Source organism: Eubalaena glacialis, chromosome 8 (assembly GCF_028564815.1).
Source record: "Eubalaena glacialis isolate mEubGla1 chromosome 8, mEubGla1.1.hap2.+ XY, whole genome shotgun sequence".
Taxonomy (NCBI): Eukaryota; Metazoa; Chordata; class Mammalia; order Artiodactyla; family Balaenidae; genus Eubalaena; species Eubalaena glacialis.
In genome coordinates, this window is record NC_083723.1 from 6985211 (window position 1) to 7001640 (window position 16430).

General features: G+C 43.4%; 1 protein-coding gene across 3 annotated transcripts in view; it reads left to right on the forward strand.

Annotated features, from left to right (window-relative positions):
* The window catches only part of EGFR (epidermal growth factor receptor), a 195010-nt gene that overhangs the window by 122061 nt on the left and 56519 nt on the right, over positions 1-16430 (forward strand). For all 3 annotated transcript variants that reach the window (XM_061198320.1, XM_061198321.1, XM_061198322.1), the window contains exons 2-4: positions 7784-7935; positions 8782-8965; positions 11758-11892. In XM_061198320.1, coding sequence (XP_061054303.1) covers positions 7784-7935; positions 8782-8965; positions 11758-11892 — 471 coding nt within the window. The remainder of the gene's footprint in view (positions 1-7783; positions 7936-8781; positions 8966-11757; positions 11893-16430) is intronic.

Consider the following 16430-nt stretch of genomic DNA (forward strand, 5'->3'; position numbering starts at 1 on the left):
CCGGTCGGGCTGAAGTCATCACCTGAGAACGCAACAGGGCTCTGAAGAAATAGGTGAGAAGCACCAAAATCGCAGTGCGGGCAAAGCATCCAAGCCGTGGTTTGGCCAGCGGACCTTTGGAAGGGAAGTGGCATTACTCACTTCAGAAGTATGCCTGTGTGCAGAGAGAGCCCTGCGCATGAGTAAGCAATAGTCCCCAGCTAGGAGATTAGAAAAACAGAACCCGGGTCGGGAGGAGGCGCTTACTCACAATATATCTAGAAAGGAACAGCCAGGCTCACTAAATTCACTCTTGGTATATTTTCACACAGAGAGATTTTAAACCGAATCCAGCATTCTGTCCTTTCCTCAGTGCACCGCTCAGCAGTCAGCATTCGATCAAGGAACAGTCCAGTCCTACAGAGGTCTAGTTCTGTGTTACCTGATACAGATTCTGATGCATAATCTGACATGTATCGTTCATCTACCCATGAATTTTCATTCAGTACATGTCCACGTATTTAAAATACAGATGACCAGAGACAGAACGTGTTGCCAAGTACTCGAAAGAGATTTCTTGGACTGAATGAATAAAAGATCAGTATGGCTTTCTGAAATCTTCTCCGGTCCAAATCCATTCCTGATAGTCCAAAATAGGTAAAATTCATTTCTGATCTACCAGCCATTCAACTACCTATGAAAATGGAATTGATGGCCAGCCCTGTGATTCAAGATTTTTCATTTCCATTGTCAGGACCATTCTCTGGACAGCATCCTATAAAAATGAAAAGTGATGTCTTTAATTTCAGAATTTTAAAGCATCCCAAATTTCAACACAACTCATCAAATTCTGTTGAGTGCATTTAAAAAAGAAATCCTGGTGGGGGGTAAGCGGGGGGATAGTTTGCTGGTATCCTTGAAGACACACAGGCAGAAATAGACTGCAGTGGTTTCGCTACTGTGAATACTGCTATGGTGAAGCCTTAGTGTCAGACATGATTTGTATTTAGAGAGATTTGTGATTTATGACACACGTTCATGTCCACGATCTCATTACTTCCCACAACTACCCTGTCAAATGCATCAAGCTGGTCTGATTTTAACCAGTGAGAACACCGAGACCCAGAGAGTTGCGATAACTGGCTGGAGATCATCCCATAATGATACATCACAATCTTCACACTGATAGGGCAGATGTTTGATGCTGTCCCTGGAAACCTTCCACAATCCCTCCCAGAACTGGCCTTCCCAGGATTCATAAACATCATTTAACTCCCAAGAAAGTGGATACAATATGCACAGGTGTCCTAACTCAGTATATTTTTTAAAAGTCATAAACTGGGCTTGGGCTTATTTTAATGGCTAGGAGGAGAATCATAGGGAAGGAAATCAACCAGTTTTGATATTCTGTGCCCCAACTCAAAAATAAAATAGGTGTTATTTTAAAGTCTTCTGCTTGTTAACTTAATTAGAGTTACCTGAGTTTGCAAATGTGTTGGACATGCCGAGGCTTGGCATGTTTAGTCCAGTAGGCATATTATAATGCACATGGCAAATTATCAAGTATTTAAGAGGACTTTTTGAGTATTACATGTGCATATTACAAGTTGCAGTGTAGATTGAAATTCAGTCTGACACCAATCTTTGGATGCCTACAAACTGAGAACTATTTATTAGTTATGAAATCAAATATGATAAAATAAGGAACTACTGATAAAATATAAAGTTTTGGAAAATAAAGAAAAATCTTTTTCAAAATTATAATGAGACTTTTCCCCTTCCACAAAACCTTTGATTAAACACGCAGTGAAATTTTAAATACTATTTTGTATTTACTCTTATTATTTTCCCAATTACTTCATTATAACTGAACTGTAGATCTAGTTTCCTACAAACTGTTGGGTGGATTAAATAAGTTTCACAGGCTAGTCTGGTGCCGTAATCACAATTTATAACATTTTTCTATGGAATAAACTTACTCTCTGCTCCCCGAAGTGGAAAAATGTATTGATAGATCAGGAAGAAAATGGAACTTGGGAACTCTTCAGTTCTGTCCTCATCTGAGGAGAAACCATGTGTGTGCCATGCATGGCGTTTCCCAGGGGCTGCCGTATGCAGCTGTTCTGAACAACACTGACGTACAGAAGCTGCAGTTTATTTGCCCTTCTAACACTTTCTATATATAGTACTTCATTCAGTTATTTCTGATTTTTAAACCACTTTCATAAAGCCGTTTAACATGCAAAACTTTGAAAATCATTTCTCCATTTTTGTGAAGTGTATTCTATTAAAAATGTCCTTCTTTTGGCCTTGTTCAACACAGAATTTTGTAAATTATCTCCTCGATAATGTTTTATTATAAAGAAATATATGGTCACTGTAGAAAATTTGAAAAATGGAGAAACTATAAGGAGGAAATAAGAAAAACACCCAGAATCCCACTATTCATAAAAGACTATTGTTAACAGCATTTGGTGTATTTTCTTCCTGTCATATTTCTGTGCATTTTTGAATAGTTGAAATGTATATACATACACAGTTTGAAATTGCCACCATAATACAGTTTCAGTAAGGCAAAAGAAATGATAAATCCTGATACGATGAAACCTCTAGCAAACTCTGAGTATCTTTTCCTTATTTATTTTTAAATCCATTATGTAAATATCTTATTTGAGATTTCCTTAAACCTTTTCAGGATGAAAGTGGGCAGAATCTTCCTCTGGCTTTTAAAGCTTAATCAAAGATGTTACCTAGCCTAGAAAGATTTTACGATAACCCTCCAGAAAGTTGTGAGGACTGGCGCTCTTCTGAGACATCCTGCGTCCTCCTCCTCCTCCACCACCAGACACACGGCAACAGGAAAGGCAGAGGGACCCATGTCGAATCATCCAAGACTTTGGTCACATGGCCACCATTGACCCATTGCTTCCACGTCTAAAATGTAAATGCAACATGTGTATTCACATCCCAGCAGTCAGTCCAACAAGATATATATCTGTACATATTCCACCTCTCCCCATTCTGTGTGTGTATTTGCATCAACAAATAATAATTTTAAGTAGTGATAAATGCTAAGAAGAAAAGAAATCAGGAAAATGTGATAGAATGCAATGGTGGGGACTTAAGCTGTTCTGGTTCCAGACAGGCTTTTCTGAAGGGATGTCATGTCCATTGAGTTGGAATCTCAGTGATAAAAAGGGAGACAAAGATGCAAAGAGCTGGGGAGAAAGGGAAGAGCGTTCCAAGCAGATGGAACAGCCCTGAAGGGAGCAGGAACCTGGCGCCGCTGGGGAGAAACGGCGGCGGGGGTGTGTGTCCGGGGAGAACGTATGTGGCTGGGCCAGTGGACAGGGGAGGGAGCCTGAGAGGAGGTGGGGAGGCCGCGGGCAGGGGCCCGTCCCGTGTTCTGATGATACTGGGAAACCTGGATCGTTCAAACCAAGAGCACTGCAGTGTGATTTCTGCTTCAAAATGAGGTGCTCTGTGGAAAATGGGGTAACAATCAAAACAGACAACTTCGGAGAAGGGGATAGATTGGCAAGAACCCAGTGACTTTGGTTGCCGTTGAAGTGTAGAGAAGACAAATTAAAACAATTATGAGTTTACTTAGGCAATTCCACAAGTGTCTAAGTGGATTTGGAGAAATCTGGAGAAACCTGTTTTCATGTTGTGTCTTAATCAGCCATACAGATTTGCCCAGGCTTGTGGGCAAAGAGAAGGGCCCACTCCCACAATGACACAGGAAAGCCACAGGCTCTCCCCCTCACATCAGGGGTATCTCAAGACTTAAAGGAGGCAGATTGTTTTATTTTCAGTTAAGATAATTTGGGGGGGTTCTTGAGAAAAAGAACAGCCTGACTCTGGATCAGTCCTCAGTGTCCAAGTTGTAATACGCAGATAACTTCCCATAAGACTCCCTGGAAGCCACGTGAAGCCCAGCACCAGGATGAATCTCAGAAACGCCTGCTGTGCAGGGGACCTGACACCAAAGGACGGTGCTGCGTGATTCCAGGAGCACGAGGTCCCCAAACAGGCAGAACTATTCTAAGTGAAAACAAATCGCGGTGTGTGGTGTCTGGGGCAGGGATTGTCTGGGCAGGGCCGTGAGGGAGCTCCTAGGGTAACCGTGATGTTCCAGGGGTAACAAGTTACACGGGTGCATGCATTTGTTGAAACTCATCAATGCTACACTTAAGACTGATTATCTCACAGTTTGTGATGTTACCTCAACAACAGCTGTCTACTCATCTTGAACTGTAATCAGTGGCATGTCAGGGTGAAGGGTACTGATATCTGTACCTTACTTTAAAATGCATCCAAAAAATGAGATGGATAGATACATGATAAAGTAAACGTAGTAAAATGCTACTTTAAGGATGTTCACAGTGCAATTCTTTTAGCTCTTCTGTCCATTTATGAATCGTCGTAATAAACTGTGAAGGTGAAAAGCTAAGTGCTTTGCAGGCCCTGCTGCTCTTGGTTCAGTAGGATTTGTCTTCACATTTGCAGGAGGGAGAGCAAATCCCTAGTATGCTGTACGGAGCTTGACACAAACACTTTTAATTGTCTTGTTTTCGACTTCATAGCCCTAAGGTAATATTAAATTTCTCTTTGAATAAATTGCTTAAATATGCCTAAATGCATATTTTAATGAAATTCTTAAAGTACAATGTATTTCTTTTTCTTTCTTCTTATGATTGGATAAGTATTCTTCAGACAAAGAATAAAGTAACTGTTTAATGCGCAGTATTTGAGTAAGCCAATCGGCAGATCCAAACATGCCCAGTTCAGACAGCACCTTAGGACAAGGACACGTCCACAGAGGTCCCCAATGCCTGTCCAGAGGCACCTTACGTCAAACACCTGTCACAGTTCCCAGTAGTTAGCTGTAACAAAAGAAAGTTGAAGCTTTTGTGTTCATTCAATCCTCAGAACAATTCTGGGAGGCCAGGATTGTTTTCACCAAGTCTGTACTTGAGGAAAGCGTGGCGTAGAGCTCGGGGAAGTCGTTCAGTGTTGCATAAGGAAGAAGAGCTGACCAAGAAACTTTCTCCTGGCTGAGCTAAGGGCTCTCACTCTTGCAGTTTTGTCTTAAATCTGCCTCACTAGTTAGTGATTTTTACTTTTTAATATTACTGATTCAACAGCCTCACATTTAAATTTTCTCACTGCTTTATATTACATAACATGAGATATTTGGTATAAAGATGGAACCAAGATGATACTTTGTTCAGTCAAGAAACCTAGGCCAGGCCATTCCCATCCTCACCCTAGATTTGCTGTCTCCTTTTGGGCATATGACAGGGGAAGCCTCAGAAGAAACAGCCTTGTAAAATTTTCTTTTGATACTTTAGTAATTAACCCCAGAATAGAACTCAAGATGGACTTGCCTTAAGCTGAATCAAATAGTGGGTCAACTGCTTTTTCTCAAGGATAAACATGTTGGACAGTTGGACAATTTTTTGCCATTATTAAAAAATAAATCAACATCTTGCCTGGCAGTTTAGGTCTATTTCCTCAAAATAGGTTTTCCAAAGTGGAATCATCATGACATGGAATTTAAGCATATTTATTTGTTTATACAGGTTGTCCAGTTGCTTCTCAAAATGTTTTACAAATTAACCTTCATATCAATAATGTGTAATGTTGCTATTATCTTCCAGATAAGGATCTTTTATGAATGTAAAAGTAATTCATACTAATTGTAGACAGTGAAGGGTCATAGTAGGTATTCATCAAATAAATACTCATTCAGCACTTTTTGAATGAGTGAATGACAACACAAGTACAGTCTTTTTGCAATTATTTTCTTCTATAACAGGCTAAACTGACATGGCATGTTTTCCTTTTCTACTGAGGAAAGTCACTTTTGCGTGATTTAATAATAAAAATTCTTTGGTTCAGCCAAGAGAAATTTACAAGCTAGTACCCCTGATCCTTTAAAATGAAAGTAGCTGTGATTGTTTTCATCCTTCTCTGTACAGAAGAAACGCTTCAGAAACGTGCTCCAACACCCCGCTCTAGTCAGTACTGGTCACCTGGCTGGTGTGAAGGGCATGATCAATACTTGGGGCTCCCTAGACCAGAGCTGACCAGTTAGGCTGAAATTTAGAGACCATGGTCTGTCAGCTGGAAGGCAGCTTTTGTTCCAAGGTGTGCCGACGGAAAGGTCACCCTTTATCGTCAAAACCCTGTACCTCCATTGGTGGTGGCATCTTTAAGGACCTTAGAATTGGGAAATCAGTCTGGCCCCGTCCACATGCATTGCAGCCAACTGTGTACAGCGGTTCCAACTTGAGGTTGCCGTCAGAGCGGTCCACACTCCTGGGTGAAAGCAGCCAGAGATGTTGGGTCCGTCCCGTGTTATGGTTGGAAGAGTGATGGAATCACTGTGCCCTGGAGCCAGTGCCGGGGGGCTCTGTCTTGTGGGCCGTCGCAGTTCCTGTGTGAACGTTCTCTCTACCACCAGATTTGAATGAGACCACAGAAGGGGAGAAGAGGGAAATCCCCACACAGTTAAAGAGGAAGTAAGGGTTGCTTCATATTTACTGTTGGTGTAAATGCTTTGCACTGATTGTGTGGTATCTGAACATGTGCTCGCTGCCGTGGCACTAAAATGCAAGAGCAGACGGTGATACTCTTCAGAACACTTCTGTGGGGAGGGGACAACGGACCTATCAAAGAGAAGTGCAGACTCGGCAAGAGTTCCTGAAGGAAGTCCCTGCATATTGACTCTGGCCTTGGTGCTGTCCTCAACCACCTGGTTGCAGATTGCGTCCGTGGAAGAGCCTGGCCTGGTCTGAATCTAACCTCCAAAACCAGGGGCCATATTTCTTCATTTATGATAATTTGGGTTCAAAGTACAGTCCCTTAACAGCTCCCTGCTTCAAAAGCCCTGAACCTCTTTGTTTTCTTATGCTTGCCTGTACATGTTGTTCAAAGAGCTAGGTTTATAAACATGGCTTTATTATAATCCTCTCCTTTGCTTTTAAAGATAGACTACCAAATGTATTTTCATAGTCAAACTTTGTCCCCTAATTTTAAATGTTTTCTTATATTAAGTTTGATACCTGAAAACATCAGGGAGTTAACCGTGCCAAGGCCGCATCCCGGCAGGGGATGCAAAACCCTTGCACCTGCGCCTGGGTGGGTGGGCTCCTTGGAGTGTGGGCAAACACAAAGGCATGTTGGTTTCTTAGTAGCTGAGTATGTTTTTTAAATATATGTTTTCATGTTGTCATTTTCTAAATGTTATATAATATTTGATTTTATTCTTTGGTGCATTCGTTTAGAATATTTTTCATCTCCGGCCAGTGGGTTTTAATTTACACTCTTGTCATTGATTTTAGGTTGTACAGTGTTATGGTCAGAAAATATGTTTGTAAATATTCTTTGAGCACGCAATAATGTGACATGCTATTTTTTGCAAAGTAAAAAGTTCATTATATAGTTGTTAACTCATCATTGTAATGCTGAGTTGCATATTATGATATGTATTTTTTGTTTACTAAAGCTCTTATAGACTGTTTTATCTTAAAGATTTTCATAGAATTCCCATCTATTTCCCCTTGAAGTTTTAAAAAATTCTATGCATTATAGAGATGAATTAGTCCTTATTATGAACTGCACCTTATATAAACTTTTAAACATTTTCATCACGTTTGTCCTGAGTGGCCTTCGATCAGAATTTCTGTCATAAGTCACTGAAGTGTGCAGTTAGTTGAAGATTGCGAATATCGTTTTATTTTAGTTTTGCTCTTCTACTTGGCATTTCATGTGATACCTTTTTTCCTCTTGTTTCCAGTTTGCCAAGGGACAAGTAACAAGCTCACCCAGTTGGGCACTTTTGAAGACCACTTTCTGAGCCTCCAGAGGATGTTCAATAACTGTGAGGTGGTCCTTGGGAATTTGGAAATTACCTACATGCAAAGTAGTTACAACCTTTCCTTCCTAAAGGTTAGTTCAATGAATTTGATTCTTACCCAAATATAGTAGAAGTAAATATAAGTAGATAAAGGCCTTGGCAGAATTTAACTGGCAGTGTATTTACTTTTGCTGTGGCAATTATAAGTCCTAGGGACCTACACATGCAAGTTTTATGAAAAGACCACTTTACCAGCTAGTGTCAAGTTATAGCTATAAAAAAACAACAAAGAGAAACAGACTAGTCTGGCATTCCACTATCATCGTGGACACTAATCTTTCAACCGTCGCTTCAGCCATGGTATCCTGACATACTGGCTCTTTAAAAAAAAAAAAAGAAAAAAACTCCTGCTTTGTAGCATTTGCCTATTTCCTTGGTATAAATACCCCCACCATGGTTGATTTCCAGCTACCAAGAGTTTAACAACTCATTCACAAAATTCCCAGATGTTTCACAGTAGCCTCTAATGAGCCAATGGGAATCAGCCCTGAAGGCTTCTGAGTTTGGTGTAAACTTAGGATTTGATTGGTTTTCTTCTGGTTTTTTAGGAAAACCTGCAAGACAGATAGAAAATAAATTAATAAAATATTTCCATTTTCATCTCAGTGTGTTGAACAGCAAGCAAAATGAAAGTCACAGCATTCCTAAGTAATACACATGGTCTTTTGTTATTGTTATCAAGCTCAAGAGGCAAAAATGCAGGAATCATTGTAATTTCTGTCACCTCCCATGGGATCCAGTGGTAATCACCTACATGCTTCGCATCTGTCAACCACTCCTGTTCAGCTAGGTGTCCTGGGCTCTCTGGACCCATTTCAGATCTTGCATTCGTGAGTTCCTCAAAAGAGAAATAATACGTTTATGTTTTATCTCCTTAGACCATCCAGGAGGTTGCTGGCTATGTACTCATTGCCCTCAACACAGTGGAGAAGATTCCTTTGGAAAAGCTGCAGATCATCAGAGGAAATGTGCTCTATGAAAACACCCATGCCTTAGCGGTCTTATCCAACTACGGTGCAAATAAAACCGGACTGAGGGAGTTGCCCATGAGAAACTTACAGGGTGAGAGGCCAGGGAATGGGGAGGCTGTAAATGCAGAGAGTGACCTCGGATGGTACTCAGCAGACTTGGTGCTTTTCTGAATTCCATTCAGAGAAGACTTTTATTCATCAGACACAGATGTATTTGCGTGCCAGCCATGTGCAAGATACAGCAGGTGGAAGTTGCTAAGGAGATAGTAGATGGTGGGGTGGGAAGGGAAGATTTAAGCCAAGTACCAGTTCTCCCTGGTTCATGGAAAAGTATCCAGAGAGTTCGTAAAAAGTGGTAAAGGTTCTGGAAAAAAGAGAGTATGACCAGGTGACCGGAGCTGGAATGCTTAGGTAGTCTGCCAGTCTTACCACCTGGACCTCAGGTATAAGGGACATAACGTTAAAAAAAATCAACCCTTATCTGAGACATTTTCCAGATTAATGCTGTTATCCGGAAAGCCATTTTTAAGTTAAGAATAGGGAATAAAGGTATTACAGGAGAAGTTTGAATTCTTGTGAGTAGGGCACTTGTGTGAGTTCTGTGAGAGGAAACTACAGAAGATGAAGAAAAGACGTCAAGTTGATTTTTAAAAATTGAAGGTAACAGTGATCGTGCCCTCACCACATGGCAGGTGCAGTGCCAGCCGTGTTAAATTGGTAACTTCATTTAATGCCCACAACCTTTCTTGAAAGCAAGTGGTAGCTCTGCCACTTTACAGATAAAGAAATGGTGGCAAAGTAACCCTCCTGAAGTCCCACATGAGCGAAAAGATGGCCGGGGATAGCCACCCAGTCTGTGCCCCCAGAGCCCTCGCCTTCGCATCTTCCACGCAGCTCTGACGAGCGAGGGGGCCGACCCCAAATGGGGGATGAGAGCAGAGGATGCACGACAGAGGGAGGGTGCTGGGCGGGGAGGGGCCTGGTCCCAGGCCGCGGTGCTGGGATGGCTGAGTGTCCAAGCCCCATGGAGCCTGACGTCTGCTCTCCAGGTTGGCTCCTGGGCTCTGCATTCAGGAGGCGGCCTTAGGGCTTCCCACCCCCTCACCTGCTGGGCGCAGCCCCGGTGCTGGGTCGTGCTGTCCGTGCTCGGTTGTGCTCGGCCCCCCTGGATGCCCATCCTGCCTCATGCTGTCACTGTCTCGTGGCGACAGGCAGAGGCGGGTGGGAGCGGACGGTCGGGTTCCAGCCCCGGCTCCATCGCTCACCAGCCAGGCACCCGGGAGCGTGTTCTCTGTGTCTTCAAACATGGGGATGAACGATGGTGACAGACTTCCGAGGGTGGCTGAGAAGACTCAGTGAATTACTCCAGATAAAGCGCTGGGCAGCCGTTTCTTCGCTTGGTATTATTTCTGTTGTGGGTATTGGGGTAGTGTCAATCCCGATTATTTAATGTTATTAAATAATCCTCTAATGTGGGTTACTGGGTGAGAATTACACACTGTTACTGATAACTAACGCGGGCCTCTGCTCGTCGCCACGCTGCCCGCGGCTTCTGTCGGGCCCTCGGCCTCCCCGCTGGCGCTCTCCCGGCCCCTGATCTATCGTCCCGAGGGTCCCGCTGCCCTGACATCTCTCTTCTGCGTCTCCAGTGCTGACCTCTCAGCAGTTTATCCCTTGACTCTGGCTCCCTCCTGGTGAACGTTTTCACTTGGGTGTCCTGCTGCCGTCTCTGAGTTCGCATCCAAAGCTCCCTTTCCGACCCCCCAGCCTGCCTCTGTGGCCCCCGCCGCCGCCCCGTCTGCTGAAGGAGCCGCCCCCCCCGGAGCCCTGGGGGCCGCTGCTGCGGTTGTGTGTCCGCTGGAGCCCGCGGCGCCCGCCCTCCCTCGGGTTCCTCCACGCGCTCCCGTCAGCCTTCAGGAAATGTCATCCTTTCCATCAGCCTCAGAGAGCTTCCCAGGGAGCACCCTTCCTCTGCCACGTCTTTTTCCCGCTGTGGGATGCTGGGCATTAGCTATGTATCTAGATTTGAGTTACAGTCAGAGGACCGTGCGAGGGTTAGCTCAGGTCACGTGTATAACCCAGCTGGCCCCAGCCCCGTTGTGAGTCGTGGTCCTCTGTGGACGTGAGGTCATTAACTGTGTGCCGTGTCCCCCACGCATGTCGCTTCTTAGAAAGGGACCAACAGAAATCACTCATCTCCGCTGACCCCGCAGCTCTTGCTGCTGTGCTCTGTGTACACAAGTCATTCAGGAAATGTTTACACAAATGTCACGGAGGAAACACTTGTCCTCTGCTCAGGCTTGACTTTTCTTACCACCCTTGACTTTTCATGTCTTCCCAGCTCTTCCTTTGAACAGTTGAACAGTTTTACACCTTGGCATTCCCAGTGCCCGTCCCGTCTCTTCCTCACATGTACATATCCTTCTGCTGCACCTCACTCCCACCCCCTTTTCTCCAGTGAAATGCTCCCAAAGCCCCTCACAGCATCCTCCCTTCCACCCACCCTTCCTGTCGCGTCTGCCCTTTCACATCGTCATCACATGGTCATTCCGGTCCAGCCCAGACCAGCCCCCCCGGGAACCACCGACTCACTGTACACTGTGTTGTTTATGCTAAGTGACTAAGGCGTTATCTTCTTTCCTCCCCATATTTCGAAATTCTGATCGTTCGTGGTTCAAAGACCCAGTGCAGGGGAACCCTGACTCTTCCACAGAGGAATCCATCAGGTCATTTTCCACTGCCCCCCAGTGAAGTTCCAAGGGGAGTCTCGTTTGCAGGTGGCCGCCTTTTAGCAGAAGGCACAATGTGAAGAGACGCATGCATACCTCAGGAGAATTGAGGAGGGATGGCACATTTGCTCATGGGGGTTCCTTCCTCACGCAGAGATCCTGCAAGGCGCCGTGCGATTCAGCAACAACCCTGGGCTCTGCAATATGGAGACCGTCCAGTGGAGGGACATCGTCCACACCGACTTCCTAAGCAATATGTCGATTGAACTTCAGAGCCACCTGAGCAAATGTAAGTGTTCCACAAGGACCCCTGCCCGCAACCTGCAGCTCCTAAGGTGGGCAGAGCTGTGGGGCTGGGGTGGGGATCAGAGAAAGCAGAGCTAACACTACGTTACATTAATCTAATACAAAAGTAAATATTGATAGTAAACAGATTATATGCTCACCGGAAGACAGAGGGGGGGAAAAAGTCTGTTTTTCATGGTGACAGCTCCCCTGCTGGCAGATCACCCGCGCCCCCCCACCCGCCCCCACCCAGGACAGCTAAGCCCTCATGTGGCATTAAGAAGAGCCCGTCATGTCAGCCCTGGCGAGGGGGCTTCTCATATCTTGTGTGAGGGGACTGACTAGACTTTTGTGAGCTTCTGACTTGCTGCCGAGGCTCAAAGTAGCGGCAGGCCCTCTGGAAAGCTTTGGGACTGAACTCTGCCCTCCTGCTGATGGGCCTGGGCACTCCCACATGGAGCCCCAGCAAAATTGGGGAGCATATGGGGATGCGTTTGTCCATCTTTAACTAGTGCCCGTTACCTAGTCCCTGCCATTCATCAGTAAAGCAGCCCATGCAAGGGAGAGGCTGGCCGGGGCCAGGCTGCAGGTCAGGGCTGCCCCATTAGCGCTGTTGGCAGTGGGAAACTCTGAGGACCCTGAGCTCCGCTTAGCCGGCTGCCTTCTTGATCTCCCTGACCTTTCGGTCTTGAAAATAAGAAGCCATCATCGTTTCCTGCTTCTCTGTTTCCCAACAACTATGCAGTGGATGCAGGGGTGTTTTTTTGTTTTTGTTTCTTGGGGGTTTTTTTGGTCTCAGAATTTGGAGCTGATATGGATCTTAAAAATCAACTGGAGCTGCTTTGTTTTTTGTTTTTTTCTCTGATTTGATTGATTATGATAAAATACCCTTAACATAAAATTTACCATCTTAATCATTGTTTTTTTTAAATAAGGACCTTTTTTCCTTTTGTGTATTTTTGTGGTGAACTTTTTTTCTTTAATTTTCTTTATTTTATTTATCTTGGTTGTGCTGGTCTTAGTTGTGGCAGGCGGGCTCCTTAGTTGCGGCTCACTGGCTCCTTTAGTTGCGGCACGTGTGCTCCTTAGTTGCGGCTCACAGGCTCCTTCGTTGTGGCATGTGAACTCTTAGTTTCAGCATGCATGTGGGATCTAGTTCTCTGACCAGGAGTAGAACCCACGTCCCCTGCATTGGAAGGCGGGTTCTTTACCTCTGTGCCACCAGGGAAGTCCCCATCTTAAGCATTTTTAAGTGTGCAGTTCAGTAGCATTAAGTACATTCACATCGTTGTGCAGCCATCACCACCATTTATCTCTTTGCATCTTGCCAAACTGAAACTCTGTCCCCATTGAACACTAACTCCCCACTCCCAACCCCTGCATCCACCATCCTACTTTCTGTCTCTAGCAATTGGACGACTTTAGGTGCCCTGTATGAGTGGAATCACATAGTATTTGTCCTTTTGTGACTGGCTTCTTTCACTGAGCACAGTGGCTCTTCTTGAAGAGCCATCCAAGTTATAGCATGTGTCAGAACTTCCTTCCTTAATATGGATGAATACTATTCCATTTGTTTATTCATTCATCTGTCGATGAACACTTGAGTTGCTTGAGTTGCTTCCACCTTTTGACAGTTGTGTATAAAATGCTGCTGTGAACATGGCTATTGAGTCCTTTGGTTTTTTTTTTTTTTTTTTTTTTTTTTTAAACATCTTTATTGAAGTATAATTGCTTTACAATGGTGTGCTAGCTTCTGCTTTACAACAAAGTGAATCAGTTACACATATACATATGTTGCCATATCTCTTCCCTCTTGCATCTCCCTCCCTCCCACCCTCCCTATCCCACCCCTCTAGGTGGTCACAAAGCACCGAGCTGATCTCCCTGTGCTATGCGGCTGCTTCCCACTAGTTATCTATTTTACATTTGGTAGTGTATATATGTCCATGACACTCTCTCACCCTGTCACATCTCACCCCTCCCCCTCCCCATATCCTCAAGTCCATTCTCTAGTAGGTCTGTGTCTTTATTCCCATCTTGCCACTAGGTTCTTCATGACCTCTTTTTTTTTTTTTTCCCCTTAGATTCCATATATATGTGTTAGCATACTGTATTTCTTTTTCTCTTTCTGACTTACTTCACTCTGTATGACAGACTCTAACTCCATCCACCTCATTACAAACACCTCCATTTCATTTCTTTTTATGGCTGAGTAATATTCCATTGTATATATGTGCCACATCTTCTTTATCCATTCATCCGATGATGGACACCTAGGTTGCTTCCATGTCCTGGCTATTGTAAACAGAGCTGCAGTGAATATTTTGGTACATGACTCTTCCTGAATTATGGTTTTCTCAGGGTATATGCCCAGTAGTGGGATTGCTGGGTCATATGGTAGTTCTATTTTTAGTTTTTTAAGGAACCTCCATACTGTTCTCCATAGTGGCTGTATCAATTTACATTCCCACCAACAGTGCAAGAGTGTTCCCTTTTCTCCACACCCTCTCCAGCATTTATTGTTTGTAGATTTTTTGATGATGGCCATTCTGACCGGTGTGAGATGATACCGCATTGTAGTTTTGATTTGCATTTCTCTAATGATTAATGATGTTGAGCATTCTTTCATGTGTCTGTTGGCAATCTGTATCTCTTCTTTGGAGAAATGTCTATTTAGGTCTTCTGCCCATTTTTGGATTGGGTTGTTTGTTTTTTTGTTATTGAGCTGCATGAGCTGCTTGTAAATCTTGGAGATTAATCCTTTGTCCGTTGCTTCATTTGCAAATATTTTCTCCCATTCTGAGGGTTGTCTTTTGGTCTTGTTTATGGTTTCCTTTGCTGTGCAAAAGCTTTTAAGTTTCATTAGGTCCCATTTGTTTATTTGTGTTTTTATTTCCATTTCTCTAGGACCTGGGTCAAAAAGGATCTTGCTGTGACTTATGTCATACAGTGTTCTGCCTATGCTTTCCTCTAAGAGTTTGATAGTGTCTGGCCTTACACTTAGGTCTTTAATCCATTTTGAGTTTATTTTTGTGTATGGTGTTAGGGAGTGTCCTAATTTCATACTTTTACATGTACCTGTCCAATTTTCCCAGCACCACTTATTGAAGAGGCTGTCTTTTCTCCACTGTATATGCTTGCCTCCTTTATCAAAGATAAGGTGACCATATGTGCGTGGGCTTATCTCTGGAGCCCTTTGGTTTTGTAAATATATTATTCCAACAGACACTCAGCATGATACCTACTATGTTTGCAGGAAACCAAAAGCTTTCTTTTACAATGCAAAATTTTATGTTATCCAGAGATCGAGGTTAGCCTTTCCTCAGCTCTCTGATGGACAGTGGGGGAGGTTAAATTGTGTATATTTATAACAAGAAAAACTGACATGGAAAGGCTGTGAACCTAATACGGGTTTGCCATGGACCAGATCAGGCAACCCAAAGCGGCACATCTGCCCTCTCACACCACAGCTGCGGGAAAGACCTGGCAAGAAAGTGTTGGGAAAGAAGAATGGTGGACAGGTTCATGCAATAACAAGATTCAAATATTACAAAGCTATGAACTCTAAACCAATATGGTATTGGTTTAAGAGTAGGCATATACAAATAAGAATAAGATAATAAGAATAAGCCTAACTGAATCAAATGTCCATAAAGAAATGACATTGCAAGCAAATAAGAAAAGAATTCATTATTCAATAAATTGTTCTGGAATGATTTCACTACTAAGGGAAAAATGTCAAAGTGACAGAACTATTAAGGGTTTTTTTTTTAAAGGATCTAGGGATATTAGGTTAGTCACATTGGAAATTAAGTGATGTAGAAAAATATTTTTGTTCAAGAATGTTCCTTACAACCTTGTTTATAATAAATTTTGAAAGCAACTTATGTATCTAAAAAGAAGAGATTGGTTAAATAAATTGTGGTTCAGCCATGCCATTAAAAATTCATGTTAGGTAGAAAGATACTTACTTTTTTTTTTAAATTTATTTATCTATTTTTGGCTGCTTTGGGTCTTCGTTGCTGCGCACGGGCCTCCTCTAGTTGCGGCGAGCAGGGGCTACTCTTCGTTGCGGTGCGTGGGCTTCTCATCGCGGTGGCTTCTCTTGTTGTGGAGCACGGGCTCTAGGCGCGCGGGCTTCGGTAGTTGTGGTTCTCAGTCTGTAGTGCACAGGCTCAGTAGTTGTGGCGCACGGGCTTAATTGCTCTGTGGCATGTGGGATCTTCCCAGACCAGGGATCGAACCCATGTACCCTGCATTGGCAGGCGGATTCTTAACCACTGCGCCACCAGGGGAGTCCCAGAAGGATATTTAAAGGCATGGAAAAATTGTCATAACGTTTTATCAGTTATTTTTTAAGTTATAATACAGTGTGTAGTGTGATATTAATTCTTATATGTAGATATACTTATATGCCTATATTGATTACCTCTGGATGATTCTCATTTCTTCTTCTTGCTTTGTTCTATTATCCGTATTTTAAATAATGTCTAATTCTTTTTTTGTCACAAAAGGTTAAGAATAGAATCATAAGCAGACTTT